Genomic DNA, 23458 nt, shown 5'->3' with positions numbered 1-23458 from the left:
AACAAAAATAAAGAACAAGAACCATATAATTATTGTCAACTCTATTTAATAACAACTCATTTACTCACTACACCAACAATGTTCATCCAGCATTGTTCTAATAATGAATAGCATAACACAGTAGGTCTGATCTATGTAATCATCAAAATAGTTAAAGAATAATCATACACGAGTCATGTAGAACAAATAATGCAGATAAATCATGTAGATATGTAAATTATGGAATGTTCTTATGTCTTTCTGTTAAGTCATGAGTGTCCTCTTCACTAACTTCTTGATGTCTCACAACTTCAGTATGAGACTCAAGTTGTAGAAATCTTCTTGCTAGGGAAGCTAAAACTCTGTCACCTTGATCTGACATCTTGATTGAATGAAATGATCTGGATCCTGTATCAGGATCCTGCACTTGTACAGAACTTTTGTTTGCAGTTACAGAGGTCAGATGTTTCCTCTCGTTCTTGACCAAGTGAGGGAAGGAGGTTGTTGCCAAAATCTCACGACACATGACCCCATCCATCCTCCCTTGAATACGGTGCAGTTGTCCTGTCCCCTTTGCAGAAAAGCACCCCCAAAAATGATGTTTCCACCCCTATGCTTCACGGTTGGGACAGTGTTCTTGGGGTTGCTCTCATCCTCCAAACACGGCGAGTGGAGTTGATGCCAGATAGCTAAATTTTGGTCTCATATGACCACAATACCTTCTCCCATGCCTCCTCTGTATCATCCAGATGGCCACTGGTGAACTTCAAATAGGCCTGGACATGTGCTGGCTTGAGCAGGAGGACATTGCGTCCCCTGCAGGATTTTAAACCATGACGACGTCGTGTGTTACTAATGCAACTGTGGTCCCAGCTTTCTTCAGGTCATTGACCAGGTCCTCCCATGTAGTTCTGGGCTTTCTCAGAATCATCTTTACCCCATGAGGCGAGAACTTGCATGGAGCCCCAGACCGAGGAAGATTGACAGTCATCTTGTGTTTCTTCCATTTTCTTATAATTATGCCAACAGTTGCTGCCTTCTCACCAAGCTGCTTGCCTTTTGTCCTGTAGCCCATCCCAGCCTTGTGCAGGTCTACAATTTTGTCCCTGGTGTCCTTAGACAGCTCTTTGGTCTTGGCCATGGTGGACAGGTTGGAGTGTGATTGATTGAGTGTGTGGACAGGTGTCTTTTATACAGGTAAGGTGTTCAAACAGGTGCAGTTAATACAGGTAAAGAGTGCAGATTAGGTCTGTGAGAGCCAGAATTCTTGTGCATTGTTAGGTGATCAAATACTTAATTCATGCAATAAAATGGAAATTATTTAAAAATCATACAATGTGATTTTCAGATTTTGTTTTTTTTTTTTAGATTCTGTCTCTCACAGTTGAAGTGTACTAAGATAAATTTACAGACCTGTCCATTCTTTGTAGGTGGGAAAACTTGCGAAATTGCCACTGGATCAAATACTTATTTGCCTCACTATATGTGGATAGCTCAATATCCAGAGAGAGTGGCACATGATCAGATATAGGAATACTTGAGCAGTCAAATGAAACAACCTGTGAGTTGAGATAATCTGTGAAAAAATAATCCTTGAGAGATTGATGCGCTGGAGAGAAAAGGAAAACGTCTTAACAAAAGGATTGTGACATCTCCAAGGATCCACCAAGACATTGTAGCCATAAACTCAGCAAAAGACTTAGACATGGCTAATAAAGAGGAAGATCGGGGATTAGAACGAGCTAACACTGGGCCTAAAACACAGGTTACGTCACCTCCTAAAATTAAGAATTGAGTATTTATTGGCAAATGCAGTATCATCAAAATTAGGTGCCTAAACATTTACTAATAGCACCTTCTTATACATCAGTGGAATAGTACACCTCTTCAACCCATGGAAATTTGAGTCTGTGATGGTCTTTCAATCTAAGGTGGGTCTCCTTTTAGAAAACAAACGAAAAAAAAAAAATCTCAAAGTTGAGTCATTTAAGGTGACTGAACACCAGAGATCTTTTAGTGGGACCTCCCATGCCTGTTATGTTCAATGTGACAAAATGAATAGACGTACCTGGACTGTGAGCGGTACAACTCAGAGTGGAAGACTGCATTCACACATAAGAAAGAAAATAAAGCCAGGATAATCACCCACCCTGGCTTTTGAACTTTATGCTGGTAACAGTAGTCATTTTCCTTTTTTGTCCGGAGGACACGACATCCAGTATTTCCAAAAACAATTTGAAATGTAGACTGATCAGACCACAGCACACTTTTCCACTTTGCGTCTGTACATCTGCATTTAATCATTAGTGATTGATCTCTGCTCCCCTCCACAGCATGTCTTTTTCCTGGTTCTCTCCCTCAGCCCCAACCAGTCCCAGCAGAAGACTGCCCCTCCCTGAGCCTGGTTCTGCTGGAGGTTTCTTCCTGTTAAAAGGGAGTTTTTCCTTCCCACTGTCGCCAAGTGCTTGCTCACAGGGGGTCGTTTTGACCGTTGGGGTTTTTACGTAATTATTGTATGGCCTTGCCTTACAATATAAAGCGCCTTGGGGCAACTGTTTGTTGTGATTGGCGCTATATAAATAAAATTGATTGATTGATTGACATTTCAAATGAGCTCGGGCCCAGAGAAGGCGGCGGCATTTCTGGATGTTGTTGATGTATAGCTTTCGCTTTCCATGGTAGAGTTTTAACTTGCACTTGTAGAAGTAGAGATGAACTGTGTTAACTGACAATGGTTTTCTGAAGTGTTCCTGAGCCCACGCAGTAAGATCCTTTACACAATGTCGATTTTTAATGCAGTGTCACCTGAGGGATCGAAGGTCATGAGCATTCAAGGTTTTCAGCCTTGCTGCTTACATGTAGAAAGTTCTCCAGATTCTCTGAATCTTCTGATTATATTATGGACTGTAGATGATGGAATCCCTAAATTCCTTGCAGTTGAACATGAGAAACATTGTTCTTAAACTGTTGGACTATTTTGAATGAATGAATGATTTATTCAGCACACAAACTCCATATCAAAAAAATAAAGGATTTTACAGTAACACATGTGGCTGAAAGGGTGTAGGCAGAAGCAAAAGCTTATATACACCCACCCCTTTTACTTCATACCTATATATATATATATATATATATATATGTAATGCACAATCCAAAGGAAATAATACCAAATCAATAAACTTAATTGTCCATACTGTAACGAGAGATTATATTCTCTTTATAAAGTCTTTTAAAGCTTCTGTGTAGGCTCTCAGTTGTCCAGGTGGTTTCCATAGTAGAGAAGCTTGAGTCTTCGACTGGACTGGGTTGCTTGACAAGAGTGGAGCGTAATTTATATGTTCAGGACAGATGTTCCAAATGTTTACACCTTTTACAGAAACACACTGACTTTTTACAGTAGTTTGAGTATTTAATTTATCAAATAATAATGTTCCTCTCAAATTATAACTGGAGTCCTTCATTTTAAACAGATTTTGGACATGTTGAGTTAGAAGTTTGTTTTTGCTTTATACATGGTTTGTATTGTAATATAATCAACTATGTCCCTGAATTTCAGAATATTCAAACAAATAAATAGTGGGTTTGTCAGTTCACAGTAAGGTATAATACTGATAATTCTTATGGTTTTCTTTTACAATAAAAATATTGAATTAGTGATTGTTTTACAAGTGTTCCCCAAACCTCAACACATTATGTCATATGTGGAACTATTAATGAATAATGTAACGTGATTAATGACTATTGAGGGAGGAATCTTGGGCTTTATACAGGATTGCAATGGCTTTTGACATTTGGATTTAATATAATTTATGTGTGTTTTCCATCTTAATTTATCATCAATGATAACTCCAAGAAATTTTGTTTCAGTTACAATTTCAGTTTCAGCATCCTGTAATAATACATTTCTACTTAAATTACTGGGCTTATTTCCAAATATAATACACTTTGTTTTACCAAGATGAAGTGATATTTTATTTAAATCGAACCATTGTTTAAATTTCTGCAATTCCTTCTCCACCATGTCCAAAAGCTGTCCCAAATGGTCCCCACTATAGAACACAGTCATACATCATCAAATAAAATACATAATAAAACACATCAGGAAATAAAATACAATTCAGGGATTTAGAAATCAAACATCATTAATATATAAAAGAAACAACAATGGACCAAGGACTGAACCTTGAGGCACACCACATGTAATCTTCAAAAATTCTGAGTTTATCCCCCCAATATGGACACACTGATACCTGTTTTGTAGATAGATACCTATCCAGTCATGGGCCAGTCCCCTGATACCATACTTCTGCAATTGATCCAATAGTAAGGTATGGTCTATGGTTTCAAAAGCTTTCTGTAAATCAAAGAAAACTCATACTGTGTACTGCTTATTCTCAACTGCATTTGTTATTTGTTCAAAAAAGTCAGTTAAAGCCAGTGAGGTAGTTCTATTCTGTCTTTCCTTAATGATTGTATCTGTAGTTGTGTAAAAATAAGCTGGATAGTCTTTAACAACTTTTTTGTTTTTGATGATTTCATTCAAAAGCTGAAAGTTCCTTTCATATTGGCTTTATTTTTTCTAATAAATCACTATAATATGCTTGTTACAAGATCTCATAATGTTAGTTATTTGTTTCTGTATATCTTACGTTTACTTTCAGCACCCTTAGTTTCTGAATTTTATAAATTGCTTATACAATAAATGTTTCTTTTTACACTCATTCAGTAGCCCCTTTGTGATCTCCATTTGTTCGTTACCAACTTTAGGCACAAATGAGCCGTGTTATCATATAAACTGGAAATAATAGAGGTAAATGATTCATATGATTTGTCTATGTCCTCAATATAAATGTCATACCAGTTTTGATGCATTAAGTCCATTCTAAGATTTCAATAGTTGCATCAGTTATTTTCCTTATTAAATTACTAGTTTCATGATGAACATTTTTATCTGTTGATGAATTAAAGGCAGCAAAAACTGGCAAATGATCACTGACATCACTAAGAAGTAATCCACCCATTAAGTTCCCTACAGTAACGTTTGTTAATATATTATCAATAACTGTTGCTGTGTTCATAGTTACCCTGCTTGGATGTGTAATTATTGGATACAGTCCCACACAAAATACAGAATTTATGAATTCCATTATTTGTGATTGACTGTGGATTTAAAAAATCTATATTGAAGTCTTTGCAAACAAATAGAAGCTTATTGCTTTTAAGTGTGGTATACACTTCCATCGGTTTATCCTCAAAAATATTAATGTTTGAACTAGGAGCTCTATAAACACAGGAGAGGTGATGGTCTAGTGGTTAAGGTGTTGGGCTTGAGTCCAGAAGATCATGGGTTCAAATCCCTGCCTGACTGGAAAATCACTAAGGGCCCTTGGGCAAGGCCTTTAATCCTCTATTGCTCCCAGTGTGTAGTGAGCGCCTTGTATGGCAGCACCCTGACATACAAGTAAATTGTAAAGCACTTTGAGCGTCTGATGCAGATGGAAAAGCGCTATATAAATGCAGTCCATTTACCATTTAGCTTATAATTATATTTTTTTGCTTTTTCACATTTAATTTCAACTGTAACACATTCCATAACATTTTCCAAGGAAAATGACATATTTTTTAACAATTTCACACTGCTGATTTGATCTAACATAAAGTGCAATGCCCCTGCCCCATTTATTCATCCTATTTATGGTGAAAAATCATATCCCTCAAGCTCTTGGTCATCTTTTAACCATGTCTCAGTAATTGCAATAACTGAAAAATCTTTGTTAGATATTTTTAAACAGTCCTGAATTTTTGGAATGTTCATAGAGAGACTCCTACTATAAAAGTGTATAACTGAAAATGTCCTATTTGTCAAAGAATAAGCCTTAAATTGTTCCTCGGTAAAATATTTACAAGATGAATAATGTTATTGAGAAAAAACAATCCGGGTCAATATTATGGTCAATATTATGAAATCTATATTCAGTATAATCTAAAATGTTCAAATTGAGCTCCTGTGCAGAGGTAAATTGAAAAAGGTTCATTGACATCATATAATAATTACAATCCACAGACAGAAAAATGGAGCTGGGTGAAGTCTAATTGCGTGACATAAACCTGAAAGATGATTTGTTGGAGTTTGCCCCATAACAAGAAAAAAAGGAAAAGTAAGTCAAAAAAGTAAGGTCACTCAATGTAAATGATAAAAAGTCATTTGGAAACATTTTCTTCCCAAGGGAACCACTACTTAAAGTTATCCAAGTCAGAAAGCTCCCTTACCATCATGACTTTCTCTTCCTCTGGAGTTCCATTTAATTTGATCCACACTTTACAATTCCTTGTCCAGGTTGCTTGTATTTTCTTTTGTTTCCGAAGGATTCTGGCTTGTCTTGCTGTGTCTGCATTTTTCTTTGTCAAATGTTCATTGACATACATCTCCATTTTTTCACGCAGTTGTTCACAAAGTAGTGATCCTCGCCCCATCTTTGCTTGTGAACGGCTGAGCCTTTTGGGGATGTTCCTTTTATCCCCAGTCATGACACTCACAGTTAGTGTCCTCAGTTCCCAAATGCTTATTGAGTGTTGTTAGAAGGAAAGGTGATGTAACACAGTGGTAAACATGCCACTGTCCCAGGTTTTTTGAAATGTGTTACAGGCATCCATTTCAAAATGAGCTAATATTTGCACAAAAACAATAAAGTTTATCAGTTTGAACATTAAAAATCTTGTCTTTGTGGTGTATTCAGTTGAATTTAGGTTGAAGAGGATTTGCAAATGATTGTATTCTGGTTTTATTTACATTTTACACAACGTCCCAACTTCATTGGAATTGGTAGCCATCAACAAGGTTTTGGCATAATTCTTGTTGCACAACCCCAATGTCTTTGAATGAGGGAGGAAGCTGGAGCACCCGGAGGGAAAATTATAGTAGAGCCAAAGAAAATAATTTTTACGTGGTACATGAAGGATAGAATTGTGTATTGGTTTATTTTGGCACATAGTTATGATTGTTACAGTTTTTGATGAGGGTAAACAAAAAAGTGGTTGTTGGTGAGCGTCCTCGTAAGTATAGCAAAATGTGTTCGCGCGCCCGTGTTTCTGTCTGTCTACTGAAGATGTTGGGCACAGAGTAGACAGTCTGACAGATGTGTGTGATGGTGAAACATGACTCAATCTCTTCCATTCGTAAGTTTCCCTCACCCAGCGCTCACATCACCGCTGTGTTAGTCTGTCTCTGTACGTCTCGCATGTCACATGTAATCAGACAAGTGCTGAGTCAAATTTGCATTTGACCCACTTCTTAAAATGTGCCTTTCTGCCCAGTTCACCCATTCCTCCCCAAAAGTTAAGGTTGATCAGCCTTGAAAAATGTCTGCTGTGATATGAATGCTGCGCCAGGAAAAGACCAGAGCTGAATGTGTGTGTGTGTGTGTGTGTGGGGGGGGGAGTAGACTGATATTGTCTATGACATTGCATATAATGATATTGGGCCGGAGCTGTGAGGCCACATATAGCGTGTGACATTTAAACTAATTTGTGCATGAGGAGAATCCTCAGCTCTATCTGATGTCTGGAATTAAGATGAATGGCACATAAGCTTGCAGCTCTGTCTGCGAGCAAAAGAGAAATAATAAAGATCAGATAGGATATAAGACAGGAGCAGGCTTTTTTTTTTTTTAATTGCCCTCCAAAACTGGTTACATCTGCCAATATCATCATTTGTATTTCAAATAAATTTGAAATAAATACATGTTAGGATTTATGTTTGGATTTATGATGGATTCATCTGCTTTATTTGCTTGGTTTAAAAAAAACAAAACAAAAAACATTTATCTCTCTCTCTCTCTTCCAGAGATGTTCCTTTTTGGGAGCTGACGTTTAAAAGCCGATCCTTTCTCTATAAGCAGGTTCATTATTTTATTGTCTGTTTTTTAAAACAACAACTTGCAGTGTGTGTAGGTTTCTGGTTTGTGTAGGTTTGTGTTACAGTTAAATCTGAAAAAATACTGCCACCTGTTGCTTATAGTTTGAAAATCTATGTTGTGCTTAAGGTTTAAATGTTGTATACAGATTATTTTGTTGTGTGGTCTTTTTCCCCACCTGTAAAGTGTTACCCTTGGCATAAAGTGGAAAATGTCTTTCCAGGTGCGTAGAATGGTGGGGGCCATTGTGGCAGTTGGTCTGCAAACATACTCAGTGCCACAACTGAAGTCGCTACTGGACGCTCGGGACTCTATGATGTACCCCTCGTGGATGACTGCACCACCTCGTGGTCTCTTCCTCACCCGGGTGGAGTACAGAGAGTCAGGTGAGTGGCTGAAAGAAAATATCTGCTCTAAGGTGTCATACTAAAACAAACCTCACAAAAGTCTAAAATAAACTGCTACACTGACATACCTTCTGTGATGGTGAGAAATGAATAAACAAAACCCAAACACTGTAGCACAATTGAACTTGAAAACTATGACTTGATGCGATTAAACGAAAGATAATAGTACTGTGCATCCAGGAAGTATTCACAGCACTTCACTTTTTCCACATTTTATGTTACAACTTTATGTCAAAATGGAGTAATTTTTTTCTTCAAAATTCTAGTCACAAAACACCATAATAACAGCATGAAAAAGTGGAGTTTTTTGGGGGAATTTTGGCAAATAAAAAAAAAAGAAAAAAGCAAGAAGTCACGTACGTAAGTATTCACACCCTTTGCTCAGTACTTTGTTGATGCACCTTTGGCAGCAATTCCAGCCTCAAGTCTTCTTGAATATGATGCCACAAGCTTTGTGTGCCTATCTTTGGGCAGTTTTGCCCCATTCCTCTTTGCAGCACCTCTCAAGCTCCATCAGGTTGGATGGGGAGCGTCGGTGCACAGCCATTTTCAGATCCTTCCAGAGATGTTCAATCTGATTCAGGTCTGGGCTCTGGCTAGGCCACTCAAGGACATTCACAGAGTTGTCCTGAAGCCACTCCTTTGATATCTTGTCTGTGCGCTTTGTCATTGTCATTGCACTGCTGAAAGATGAACCATCACCCAGTCTGAGGAAGAGCGGCTCTGGAGCAGGTTTTCATCCAGGAATTCTGTACATTGCTGCATTCATCTTTCCCTCAATCCTGACTAGATTCACAGTTCCTGCTGCTGATAGACATCCCCACAGCATGATGCTGCCACCACCATGCTTCACTGTAGGGATGGTGCCTGGTTTCCTCCAAACATGATGCCTGGCATTCACATCAAAGAGTTCAGTCTTTGTCTCATCAGACTAGAGAATTTTGTTTTTCATGGTCTCGGAGTCCTTCAGGTACCTTTTAGCAAACTCCAGGTGGGCTGCCATGTGCCTTTTACTAAGGAGTGGCTTCTGTCTGGCTACTCTGCCATACAGGCCTGATTGGTGGATTGCTGCAGAGATGGTTGTCCTTCTGGAAGGTTCTCTCTCCACAGAGTGATGCTGGAGCTCTGACAGAGTGACCATTGGGTTCTTGGTCACCTCCCTGACTAAGCCTCTTCTTCCCTGATCCCTCAGTTTAGATGAGCGGCCAACTCTAGGAAGAGTCCTGGTGGATCTGAACTTCTTCCATTTATGGATGATGGAGGCCACTGTGCTCATTGGGACTGTCAAATCAGCAGAAATGTTTCTGTACCCTTTCCCAGATTTGTGCCTCAAGTCAGTCCTGTCTCAGAGGTCTAGAGACAATTCCTTTGACATCATCCTTGGTTTGTGCTCTGACATGCACTGTCAACTATGGGACCTTATATGTAGACAGGCATGTGCCTTTCCAAATCATGTCCAATCAACTGAATTTGCCCCAGGTGGACTCCAATTAAGCTGTAGAAACATCTCAAAGATGACCAGTGGAAACAGAATACACCTGAGTTCAAGTTATAGCTTCATGACAAAGGGTGTGAATACTTATGACCATGTGATTTCTTAATTTTTCATTTTTAATAAATTTGCAAAATTCTCAAAAAAAAGTATGGAGTCATTATGGGGTATTGTGTGTAGAATTTAGAGTAAATAAAATGAATTTCATCCCATTTTGGATAGGGCTGTAAGATAACAAAATGTGGAAAAAGTTAAGCGCTGTGAATACTTTCTAGGTCTACTGAACACGTTAGCATGTACTATGCTAGAAACAGCTTTGACAATCTCAATTCATTGACATTGGCCAAAATAGGCTGGTGTCAAGAGTCCAGGGTGTACCCCACCTCTCATCCTGGCTATTTCTGAGAGAGACTATTTTTTAATTCACTTATATAGTTCATATTGCAATTTAAAATAAGTTTTTAAAAAATATTTTGTAAAACATTTAACATCTTGTCTTCATTTAGTACCACAGACAGACGTTCCTTATTATCATTACTCAAGTTAATTTTAAAAAGAAAAGCAAAGTAGTGTTTCTTTTTTCTTTCTTTTTTTTGAATCCAAAAATGATCCGATCTGTGGCTTAAAAAATGTATCTGATCTGAACCGTGGCTTTTGTGATCTGTGACACCCCTAGTCTTTTTTGTATTATTATTATTATTATTATTATTATTTTATCTTTATTGAGGCCAACAGGTTTTATACAATGTAGGATATTTCTTTTTTAAAAAAGAAAACTAACACGTTATAATCTAGATACAACCTTCTTGGACACCCCTGGTCTTAATATAAACATCTTCAAGTCCGACGTTGTCTTTTGACCTCCACATTAGAGACATTATGAGGACTACTTCTTCCATTTGGCGAAATGTAGCAAAGTTTTCTCTCATCCGGTCTATGGCTGATGCTAAGACTTTGATACATGTATTGTTTCTCAAGATTGGACTATTGTAATGCTGAGTTTAGAGTGATTTAAGAGGTTTTGCTTTATCATCTGATGGCTAATAATCACATTAATCCATTTGATTGCTTTGGGTAAAGAGACTCCATCTCAGACTTGCTGCTGTGGTTCGAAATGACGCATGTGCAGATACAAAAGGCGGACCGATTTTTAGTGGTGGACTGTTTGGTCTGCGACAAGGGCATGGGATTTCTTTAAGTCAGCCGAAAGCTGCAGAGTGTGGACAAAAACATGGAATGATTGATGGCTAAGAACGTTCATTTATTCCTACAGGTACAGACGAGCAGTAATCCAGATATGAGGCAGTAAATGTATGTATGACGACAACCCCCCCCCCCCCCCAAAAAAAAAAAACAAAAACCAAAAGATAAAAACAACAACAAAAGTCTTTAAGGCTCCCATGCTAAACAAAACTGGGTATGAAAGATCCACTGATTGGTCAAACCTGAAGACAGTTTTTAAAAAAAAGTTGTTGGTATCGGGTTTAACAAAGGTAGACATTTGAACTAATTTCTTGGAGATCTGGAGTCAGAGCAGAGGGATGAGATCTTTATGTTTGGCTTTAATACATTGGAGGAAATTTTGAGATGTGTGTTTAAGGTTGGTATTAAAGCATAAATTTGTTGGATGACTTAATTTAAAAGATGGAGTTGGGTGTTTTCAGCCTAACTGTGACTAACAGACTTGGTGTAAAATAGAAAAATGCAGATGGATAAGCAAAGTGGGCCGAGGATGGAGCCCTGTGGCTCTCTGCATGGGAGAATTTAACCATGAAAGTTCTGTTTGCAAGTTCAAACATTAATTACATTACACAGTGACACCTGTGACTGAAGTCCTCTTCTTCAGAGACAGAATCAAACATATCAAAGACAGCACTAAGATGTAGAGTTTGAAAAGCACAGTTGCAGATGTAATAGGTACAGTTGTGCCCTTTCAAAACTGTAGAATCTGTGTGCAACCTAAAACTGAAATGAAATGCATAGGATGCAGAGGTAGCAAGTGTAGACAATGTCAGTTTCTCTACAGCTGTGGCAGAAATGGTTGTTTTTGTGCTTACAACCCTTGGCAATAATTATGGAATCACCGGCCTCAGAGGATGTTCATTCAGTTGTTTAATTTTGTAGAAAAAAAGCAGATCACAGACATGACACAAAACTAAAGTCATTTCAAATGGCAACTTTCTGGCTTTAAGAAACACTATAAGAAATCAGGAAAAAAATTGTGGCAGTCAGTAACGGTTACTTTTTTAGACCAAGCAGAGGGAAAAAATATGACTCACTCAATTCTGAGGAATAACTTATGAATCACCCTGTAAATTTTCATCCCCAAAACTAACACCTGCATCAAATCACATCTGCTCGTAGTCTGCATCTAAAAAGGAGTGATCACACCTTGGAGAGCTTTGCACCAAGTGGACTGACATGAATCATGGCTGGCAACACGAGAGATGTCAATTGAAACAAAGGAGAGGATTATCAAACTCTTAAAAGAGGGTAAATCATCACGCAATGTTGCAAAAGATGTTGGTTGTTCACAGTCAGCTGTGTCTAAACTCTGCGACCAAATACAAACAACATGGGAAGGTTGTTAAAGGCAAACATACTGGTAGACCAAGGAAGACATCAAAGCGTCAAGACAGAAAACTTAAAAGCAAATATGTCTTAAAATCGAAAATGCACAACAAAACAAATGAGGAACGAATCGGGAGGAAACTGGAGTCACAGTCTGTGACCGAACTGTAAGGAAACCGCCTAAAGGGAATGGGATTTACATACAGAAAAGCTAAACGAAAAGCCATCATTAACACCTAAACAGAAAAAAAAAGGTTACAATGGGCTAAGGAAAAGCAGTCGTGGACTGTGGATGACTGGCTGAAAGTCATATTCAGTGATGAATCATCGAATCTGAATTGGGCAAGGTGATGATGCTGGAACTTTTGTTGGTGCCGTTCCAATGAGATTTATAAAGATGACTGCCTGAAGAGAACATGTAAATTTCCACAGTCATTGATGATATGGGGCTGCATGTCAGGTAAAGGCACTGGGGAGATGGCTGTCATCACCTCACCAATAAATGCACATGTTCACGTTGATATTTTGGACACTTTTCTTATCCCATCAATTGAAATGATGTTTGGGGATGATGAAATCATTTTTCAAGATGATAATGCATCTTGCCATAGAGCAAAAACTGTGAAAACATTCCTTGCAAAAAGACACATAGGGTCAATGTCATGGCCTGCAAATAGTCCAGATCTTAATCCAATTGAAACTCTTTGGTGGAAGTTGAAGAAAATGGTCCATGACAAGGCTCCACCTGCAAAGCTGATCTGGCAACAGCATTCAGAGAATGTTGGAGCCAGATTGATGAAGAGTAGTTTGTCACTCATTAAGTCCATGCCTCAGAGGACTGCAAGCTGTTATAAAACCAGAGGTGTGCAACAAAATACTAGTGATGTGTTGGAGCGTTCTTTGTTTTTCATGATTCCATAATTTTTTCCTCAGAATTGAGTGATTCCATATTTTGCCCCTCTGCTTGGTCTAAAAAAAAGTAACCATTACTGACTGCCACAATTTTTTTCCTGATTTCTTATAGTGTTTCTTAAAGCCAGAAAGTTGCCATTTGAAATGACTTTAGTTTTGTGTCATGTCTGTGATCTGCTTTTTTTCTACAAAATTAAACAATGAATGAACATCCTCCGAGGCCGGTGATTCCATAATTTTTGCCAGGGGTTGTATTTTCGTGTTTCCTTCTGAATGTATGTGGGTATCTCAGGGTCACTACATCTTCTCATCTGTCTTCACAGACTTGCAGCTTTCACAACAGTCCTCAGAGGATCAGCTCACCTCCAGTGGAAACTTAGAAGATTGAGTGCTGCTTGAAATACTGTACTTTCAGTTATCATGGGAGGTCTGTGGATGTCACCAAATAATTCTTGGTGATAGTGTAACTGACATCAGCAGTGACAAACATTCAAATACGTTTAAAGGAGAAATGAGTATTTTCAACAATCCAGGAGGTTGTTCTTTAACCTTATGCAGTGTTCTTTTATTGTCTACAGTGCTGGTCAGAATGAATTGTACTTCTGAATGTTAAATACAGAATTAAAAATCTGATTAGAAATAAATGCAGATAAATTTTGTATATTCAGAACATTTAATAAAATGTCCAAAACTTAGTGAATAACAAACAAAAAATAATTGTATATATCTAAGTACTAAAATGGATAGTACTCCTGTGGGTTCACCACCTGCAGAGGGGGCCATGGGGGTCGGGTGCAGAGAGTATTGGGTGGCGGTCGAGGGCGGGTGGCCCGGCAGCCCGGTCCATGCTCACAGCCCCTGGCTGTTGGGACATGGAATGTCACCTCGCTAGGGGGGAAGGAGCCTGAGCTTGTGCGGGAGGTTGAGAGATAACGACTAGAGATAGTCGGGCTCACCTCCACGCACAGCTTGGGCTCTGGTACCCAACTCCTGGAGAGGTGCTGGACGCTTCATTTTTCTGGCGTCGCCCACGGGGAGAGGCGGAGAGCTGGGGTCGCATTGCTTATTGCTCCCCAGCTCAGTCGCCAAGTGTTGGAGTTCACTCCGGTGAACGAGAGGGTCGCGTCCCTACGCCTTCGGGTCGGGGACAGGCCTCTCACCGTTGTCTCGGCCTATGGGCCGAGCAGCAGTGCAGAGTACCCGACCTTCCTGAAGTCCCTGGGAGGGGTACTAGATAGCGCTCCGACTGGGGACTCCATTGTTCTCCTGGGGGATTTCAACGCCCACGTGGGCGGCGACAGTGAGACCTGGAGGGGGTGATCGGGAAGCACGCCTCCCTGATCTGAACCCGGAGTGGTGTTCAGTTGTTGGACTTCTGTGCTAGTCACAGTTTGTCCATCACGAACACCATGTTTGGAGCACAAGGGTGTCCATAAGTGCACGTGGCACCAGGACACCCTGAGCCGGACGTCGATGATCGACTTTGTAGTCGTATCGTCTGACCTTCGGCCACGTGTCTCGGACACTCGAATGAAGAGAGGGGCAGAGCTGTCGACTGATCACCACCTGGTGGTGAGTTGGATCCACTGGAGGGTAGGCAGCCGGGTAAACCTGGCAGGCCCAAACATATAGGAGGGTCGCTGGGAAAACTGGCGGAACCCTCTGTCAGCGAGGTCTTAAACTCCACCTCCGGGAGAGCTTCCCAGATCCCGGGGGAGGTTGGAGGACATGGAGTCCGAGTGGACCAGTTTCTCACCTCCATTGTAGATGCGCTGCTCGTAGCTGTGGTCGCAAGGTCTCTGGTTGCCAGTCGCGGCGGCAATCCCCGAACCCGGTGGTGGACACCGGAAGTAAGGGATGCCATCAAGCTGAAGGAGTCCTATTTATCTTTGTTGGTAGGTGGGACCCCAGAGGCCAGCTGACAGGTACCGGCAGGCCAAGCGTGCCGCAGCCCGTGCCGGTCGCAGAGGCAAAAACTCGGGTCTGGGAGGAGGTCGGGGAGGCTATGGAGGAGGACTATCGGTCGGCCTCGAAGAGATTCTGGCAAACCGTCCGACGCCTCAGGAGGCGCAAGCAGCTCTCCACCAGCACTGTTTACGGTCCGGGTGGGGAGCTGTTGACCCTGACTGGGGATGTTGTCGGGCGGTGGAAGGAGTACTTCGAGGATCTCCTCAATCCCATTGTCACGTCATCCAAAGAGGAAGCAGACTGGGGACTTGGAGGCAGACTCGTCCATTACCCAGGCTGAAGTCACCGAGGTGGTTAGAAAGCTCCTCGGTGGCATGGCTCCTGGGGTGGATGAAATCTGTCCTGAGTACCTTAAGTCTCTGGATGTTATGGGGCTGTCTTGGCTGACACGCCTCTGCAACATCGCGTGGCGATCGGGGACAGTGCCTCTGGATTGGCAGGACCGGAGTGGTGGTCCCTCTGTTTAAGAGGGGGACCGGAGGGTGTGTTCCAACTATAGGGGGATCACACTCCTCAGCCTCCCCGGTAAGGTCTATTCCAGAGTACTGGAGAGGAGAATTCAACCGATGCTCGAACCTCGGATTCAGGAGGAGCAGTGTGGTTTTCGTACTGGTCCGCGGCACACTGACCAGCTCTACACGCTCCATCGGGTGCTCGAGGGTTCATGGGAGTTTTCCCAACAAGTCCACATGTGTTTTGTGGATCTGGAGAAGGCATTCGACCGTGTCCCTCGGCACACCCTGTGGGGAGTGCTCCGGGAGTACGGGGTCCGGGGGTCCTTTGCTAAGACTATCGGGTCCTGTACAACCGCAGCAGGAGCTTGGTTCGCATTGCCGGTAGTAAGTCAAACCTGTTTCCGTGCACGTGGCCTCCCGCCAGGGCTGCCCTTTGTCACCGGTTCTGTTCATTATTTTTTGGACAGAATTTCTAGGCGTAGCCAGGGTGTAGAGGGGGTCTGGTTGGGAACCACAGAATCTCGTCTCTGCTGTTTGCGGACGATGTGGTTCTGTTGGCTTCGTCAAATCAGGACCTTCAGTGTGCACTGGGGCGGTTTGCAGCTGAGTGTGAAGCGTCCGGGATGAGAATCAGTACCTCCAATCTGAGGCCATGGTTCTCGACCGGAAAAAGGTGCTTTGCCCTCTTCAGGTCGGGTGGAGTGTCCTTGCCTCAAGTGGAGGAGTTTAAGTATCTCGGGGTCTTGTTTCACAAGTGATGGACGGATGGAGCGTGAGATCGATAACGGATCGGTGCAGCATCTGCAGTGATGCGGTTGCTGTATCGGACCGTCGTGGTTGAAGAGAGAGCTGAGTACGGGGGCAAAGCTCTCAATTTACCGATCGATCTACGTTCCGATCCTCACCTATGGTCATGAGATTTGGCTCATGACCGAAAGAACGAGATCGCGAGTACAAGAGGCCGAGATGAGTTCCTCCGCAGGGTGGCTGGGCGCTCCCTTAGAGATAGGGTGAGGAGCTCGGTCACTTGGGAGGAGCTCGGAGTCGAGCCGCTGCGCCTCCACGTCGAAAGGAGTCAGGTGAGGTGGCTCGGGCATCTTTTCCGGATGCCCCCTGGACTCCTCGCTGAGAGGTGTTCCAGGCAGCTCCCACTGGGAGGAGGCCCCGTGGAAGACCCAGGACACGCTGGAGGGGACTACATCTCTCGGCTGGCTTGGGAACGCCTTGGGGTTCCCCCGGAGGAGCTGGAGGAGGTGTGTGTGGATCGGGAGGTCTGGGCGGCTTTGCTTGAGCTGCTGCCCCTGCGACCCGACTCCGGATAAAGCGGAAGAAGATGGATGGATGGATGGATGGATGGATAGAAAATGGATAGAAATGCTTGCATGACAGTGTCTTTTGATTCATTTATTTTTTTTGGTGCTTACCTGGGTCCTGGACGTGGTGGCAACTGACCAAGCAGCTCATCCATACTTCCATATCCCCAGCCAAGTCCTGCATTTCTTCTCGGGGGATCCCGGGGCATTCTTAAACCAGTTGGGAAATATAACCCCTCCAGCATGTCCTGGGTCTTCCACTGGGCCTCTGTTAGTTGACAGTTGATCAGTACTTTTGTTGTTGTTTTTTTTTAAGGCAAACTCGTAATGGATACATGAACATGTCAAGTCGCTGATTTTCGTGGACCTTATTTTCATCAGTCATAAATAGTACACACTGTATGGTAAAATCTGACTTGAGTACTTCTCAAAATACTGAGTTACTGAGGAACCAACAAGAGACTAGTGAGGGAAAGCCACCATGACACCAACAACATGACCAGTACTGATTGGGAGATATGGACAAATATGCAACTTTTACCTGTTGTGGTACCAGATATGCGAGGTCTGTCCAAAAAATATCGGACCTTTTTATTTTTTGCAAAAACCATATGGATTTGAATCACGTGTGATTGCATTAGCCAAGCTTGAACCTTCGTGCACATGCGGTGAGTTTTTTCACGCCTGTCGGTTGCGTCATTCGCCTGTGAGCAGGCTTTGTGTGAGCAGTGGTCCACCCGTCTCGTCGGATTTTTATTGCGAATAAATGTGTGAACGATTTGGAGCTTTGCTGCATCAAATTTTTCCAGAAACTGTGAGAGACCTCCAGGTGGACACCATTCGGAAAATTTAGATTGCTTTCAGCGCGATTTTATGGGGATTACACCAGATTAAGGAGTGCTCCAGCCGGTTTAAAGACCGCCCCAAAGCGTCTGAGAGCGCTGCGCGCTCCGAGTGCCGATCGACAGGCTCAAACCCTGCTGCAACAACCAGATCATTTCCAACGTGAAGGCTTTGTTGATCCGGGACGTCGTCTGACTTTCACAAAAAAGGCAGAAGGCGTGGACATCAAGACTTTTTCGGCACCATCTACTGTTGGAGTTTTTTTTCATGGAAAGAGAAGTGGAGGATTGCACCACCGTGCCGCTCATGGCGCGGGACAAAACCACCTCCGTGTGGTCTCACAGGACGGCTTTCAGATGGTTTTCAGACGGCTTCCGGTTGCTTTTCAGTTGTGTGAGTATCCGAGAAATTGTGCATGAGCTGGACATGCCCAACATGTCCTGTGAGGTTCATCACCGCGTTGCTTTGCACCATGTGGCTCTGCCGCGACGCGCGGAATTCCTCCGCTCCTCTTTCCATGACCAAAAACTCCTGTAACAGTGGAATGTGCTGTTCATTTCTAACTGGACGCTGTCTTGATCCGGTATGTCGTCTGACTAGCACAGGAATTGCGGAAGACGTGGACATCAGCACTTTTTCGGCACATTGAGACAGACGTGCGGAGGAATCAGACATTTATTCGCAAATAAAAATCCGACGAGAGGGTGTGGACCACTGCTCACACAAAGCCTGCTCACAGGCGAATGACGCAACCGACAGGCGTGAAAAAACTCACGCATGCGCACGAAGGTTCAGCTTGGCTCATGCAATCACACGTGATTCAAATCCATATGGTTTTTGCAAAAATACAAGGTCTGATACTTTTTGGACAGACCTCGTATAGTTTCATAATGGAGCAGAACATTAATTTTCTTCATGTGATGTCAAGTTTCAGCAGCAATTTCATGGTAGACTTGAATCTAGATTTTTCTTGTGTTAAAAGTTCTTGAATGCTCGACTCTGCTGTGAAGTTGCACTGTGCCTTTTCTCCAGCCAGATGCCTGTGAAACTTTACAAGATAATTTTCATGTATGCATCCCCAACTTGTGTAAAATGTTGGCGGTTTGTTGTTGCTTTGGACATTTTATCTGATTATATAAAATGTATTTTATTTATTTCTGGACATATTAGCTGAAGTTGACGGTCTTTCCCCCAATGTTTGATTCTTGAGACTTATCGGCCATCTGATACTGTTTGTAGTACATATAATAAAAGAGAAGTGGCTGCTGTGTTGTGTATCCAGAACATAAGTTGAAATCCAGAAAGAGCTGACTTTTGTCCTTTAGCATACTTCTGTATTTTTTTTTTTAATGAGAATTCAAGTGATGAAAACAGCAATGTGATCAGACCAATATTTTTTGAGGAAGCAGTAATTATTGAAAACAAGTCTGTTTATTGTCACACTTCCTTAAGAATCAATCAATCAATCAACTTTTTTCTTGTATAGCGCCAAATCACAACAAACAGTTGCCCCAAGGCGCTCCACATTGCAAGGCAAGGCCATACAATAATTATGAAACACAGTCTCCGTCTAAAGCAACCTAACCAAGGGATGGTCCAGGGTCACCCGATCCAGCCCTAACTATAAGCCTTAGCGAAAAGGAAAGTTTTAAGCCTAATCTTAAAAGTAGAGAGGGTATCTGTCTCCCTGATCTGAATGGGAGCTGGTTCCACAGGAGAGGAGCCTGAAAGCTGAAGGCTCTGCCTCCCATTCTACTCTTACAAACCTAGGAACACAAGTAAGCCCGCAGTCCTGAGAGCGAAGCGCTCTAATGGGGTATATGGTACTACGAGTCCCTAAGATAAGAGGGACCTGATTATTCAAAACCTTATAAGTAAGAAGAAGAATTTTAAATTCTTTCTAGCATTAACAGGAAGCCAATGAGGGAGGCCAACACGGGTGAGATATGCTCTCTCCTGCTAGTCCCCGTCAATACTCTAGCTGCAGCATTCTGAACAACTGAAGGCTTTTTAGGGAACTTTTAGGACAACTGATAATAATGAATTACAATAGTCCAGCCTAGAGGAAATAAATGCATGATTAGTTTTTCCGCATCACTCTGAGACAAGACCTTTCTGATTTAGAGATATTGCGTAAATGCAAAAAGGCAGTCCACATATTTGTTTAATATGCGCTTTGAATGACATATCCTGATCAAAATAACTCCAAGATTTCTCACAGTATTACTAGAGATCAGGGAAATGCCATCCAGAGTAACGATCTGGTAGACACCATGCTTCTAAGATTTGTGGGGCCAAGTACAATACTTCAGTTTTATCTGAGTTTAAAAGCAGGAAATTAGAGGTCATCCATGTCTTTATGTCTGTAAGACAATCCTGCAGTTTAGCTAATTGGTGCGTATCCTCTGGCTTCATGGATAGATAAAGCTGGGTATCATCTGCGTACCAATGAAAATTTAAGCAATACCGTCTAATAATACTGCCCAAGGGAAGCATGTATAAAGTGAATAAATTGGTCCTAGCACAGAACCTTGTGGAACTCCATAATTAACTTTAGTCTGTGAAGAAGATTCCCCATTTACATGAACAAACTGTAATCTATTAGACAAATATGATTCAAACCACCGCAGCGCAATGCCTTAATACCTATGACATGCTCTAATCTCTGTAATAAAATTTTATGGTCAACAGTATCAAAAGCAGCACTGAGGTCCAACAGAACAAGCACAGAGATAAGTCCACTGTCCGAAGCCATAAGAAGATCATTGTAACCTTCACTAATGCTGTTTCTGTACTATGATGAATTCTAAAACCTGACTGAAACTGAAACTGAAAGAAGAGCCTGTATTTCAAAATAAAAGCCTGTGAGGTTGTTCATCTCTGTCCAGCCTCTAACATCCCAGAATCAGATTCAAATTCTGACATTTTCTATATGCATGTGACCCCAAACCCAGAATTAACTTGTTCATACTCCGGACAAAACAGCAGAATTTTGTCTCAACAATGTCTCACACAGGCCAAAAACTTTTTATTATTTTTTAAATATATTGTGAACACTGTCACAGTGCAAATGCAAGAGCAAGCGGCGATTTCTGACATCCGCCATCTGGATCACCTACAAACTCAGTGTCATCTTCCATGGCAAAATACACATTTGTGGTGCAAATTTGGTGAGACTCTGTGAAGTAGTTTTGATGTAATCAAAACTAAAAAGCCTATAAAGTTAAATCCTGAGCCTGGATCTGGATCACCTCCAAGATACATTGGAGTCTTCCCTATACTAATATCTATATATGGTGCAAATTTGTTGAGAATCCGTGAAGCGGTTTTGATGTAATTATACATTATAATTATTGTATGGCCTTGCCTTGCAATGTGGAGCGCCTTGGGGCAACTGTTTGTTGTGATTTGGCGCTATACAAGAAAAAAGTTGATTGATTGATAATCCTTCAAAGCCTAAAACTGAAATGCTGAGTAAGAATCCGGATCTGGTGTCGCTGACCGAACGGTCCCCTCTAAAAATTGGCGTGCCCTGCCTTCACTGTGCATGCGTCTGTGACTGAGTCTGACGCTCTACACCCAAAGCGATGAAAGGGAAAAACGTGATTATTAATCATCAGATGACAAAACTTCTTAAGTCATTCTAAAGTCAATTTTAAGCAGAAACTAGATATTTGCATCTTTCGCTACTGATGCTCCGAAATGACTTAGGCGCAGCGGCACGTCAGACTCACGTGCTGCTATGCCCTGTGATCGGTCTCTCATCTTTTACTATGAAATAATGCTGAATTTGTGAAAATTGTACAAAACCTTCAGATATCTGTCGCTGATATAGATGATTAAGAGTGCAGTTTTAAGCAGAAATGAGGTGATAATCGGTGAACTGTTGCCGATGCTCCGAATGAGGCATGTGCAGTGAAGGCAGGGCGGACTGATTTTTAGGGGAGTACCATTTGGTCAGTGGACACGGATCACCTCCAAAAATTTAATGAAATGTTTCGTGGCCTAATATCTGTGGTGCAAATTTGGTGATAATCCGTGAAGTAGTTTATATAAATTCAAGGCCTTATATAAAGTGAAACTTGATCCAGAATCTGGATCACCTCCAAAATTTAAGAGTCTTCATGGCTTAATATACAGCTGTGGTGAAAATTTCAACAAAATCTCTGGAGTAGGTTTTGGACGTAATCCTACTAACAGTAAAATTACCGATTTTATTACATCCTTGGCAGACGTAATCAAATTTATTTGTAATTTAACATGGAATATTGTACTGGTTAGGCAGCTTAGAAAATACTTGCCGATGAGGGAAAAAAAATTCATTTTTATGAACTTGAACACAACTGAAAATTTAACCTTCAATGACCTTTCATAAAAGCCAAGAAATTTTCTGTCAATACATCAAAAATGTTGCATAACAGCTTTTCCCCAAAACTCAGCAGTCTGTATACAGTACAAATGACCACATCTTAGCACCTGTAGTTCCCCATGGGTCAACGTTCTAGTACACCATAAAGTGTGTAGACAAGAACAAAACACATTTCAACATTAGAACCATGTCCTGAAATTTACGTAAAACTTATCTTTATATACTGTTGCATGCAAAGAAACCACAAACATTGTTTTTATAGCATTTTCCTTTTATAAAGTAAATGAAATTTGGGGCCACAGGTTCCCTTTAAATGGACATTTAATATACCCACACAGGAAAAGATAGGCGAGCAGGTTATTTAATTGGTTTTGATTGTATACTGTATCCATGGATACGGTATGCACATGCACACACACTTTGACCATATCAAAGTCTACGCAACAGACCCTTCCAATAAGCCTAGTACAGGGGTAGGCAACCTGTTCCAGAAAGAGCCATGAGGGTGCAGGTTTTCTTTGCAGCCACTGACTCCACCAGCTGATTTTACTGATTAATATCACTTTGAGCAGATGGAATCAGTTAATCAGTGAAATCACCTGGTGGAGTCAGTGGCTGCAAAGAAAACATGCACCCTCATGGCTCTTTTTGGAACAGGTTGCCTACCCCTGGCCTAATAGAAAGTATGAGTGTATACATTTGTGAACTAGAAATTGGTCAGTTATTAGTTACCAATCACTGCATACATGTGGACAAGTGTTATGTTCTCTAGCCACAATAGCTATATGTGGGTGTCCATGGATCTTGCACTGCGGTATTACACAACAAAGTGCACACACTCCTTTATGATGTATACATCCAAAAGTCCAAATACAACTGCATAAGTAGACTGCTTCTTTACCCAAGTTCTCAGACCATTCTAGTAGATGGTGAGCTGCTTGCAATTTGGCTGCATCCACTTGAGATTTGAAGTACAGGTAAGTTGTCCATAAATAGTCCAATAAAACTGTACTTCTACAGGCATTCTTCTCAACGCCAGCAGGAGTCAGATGAGGTTTGTAGAAGGGTCAGACGGACCATCGCTACCATTAATAGACTGATTTATCAATGACACACACCAGCTGTCACTGAAACAGATTTCAATTCCATGTGTTCGAAGTGCCACATCTTCTCAAAATTGACCCATATAGGAATGTTTTTGCACTTCTTAGAAGCTGCAAACAAGAATCCAGTCAC

The 23458-nt window shown here is 41.6% G+C and overlaps 1 protein-coding gene across 1 annotated transcript in view; it reads left to right on the top strand.

The window, feature by feature from the left end:
• The window catches only part of pusl1 (pseudouridine synthase like 1), a 58137-nt gene extending 44101 nt beyond the window's left edge, over positions 1 to 14036 (top strand). Inside the window, exons 6-8 of the mRNA XM_034166994.1 lie at positions 7823 to 7877; positions 8116 to 8278; positions 13598 to 14036. Of these exons, the coding sequence (XP_034022885.1) occupies positions 7823 to 7877; positions 8116 to 8278; positions 13598 to 13662 (283 nt within the window). The 3' untranslated portion in view covers positions 13663 to 14036. The remainder of the gene's footprint in view (positions 1 to 7822; positions 7878 to 8115; positions 8279 to 13597) is intronic.
• The last annotated feature ends 9422 nt before the right edge of the window (positions 14037 to 23458 follow it).

Source organism: Thalassophryne amazonica, chromosome 3 (assembly GCF_902500255.1).
Source record: "Thalassophryne amazonica chromosome 3, fThaAma1.1, whole genome shotgun sequence".
NCBI classification, from domain to species: Eukaryota; Metazoa; Chordata; class Actinopteri; order Batrachoidiformes; family Batrachoididae; genus Thalassophryne; species Thalassophryne amazonica.
Note: the sequence above shows the minus strand (reverse complement) of the source record. Positions and strands in the feature narration are given on the sequence as shown.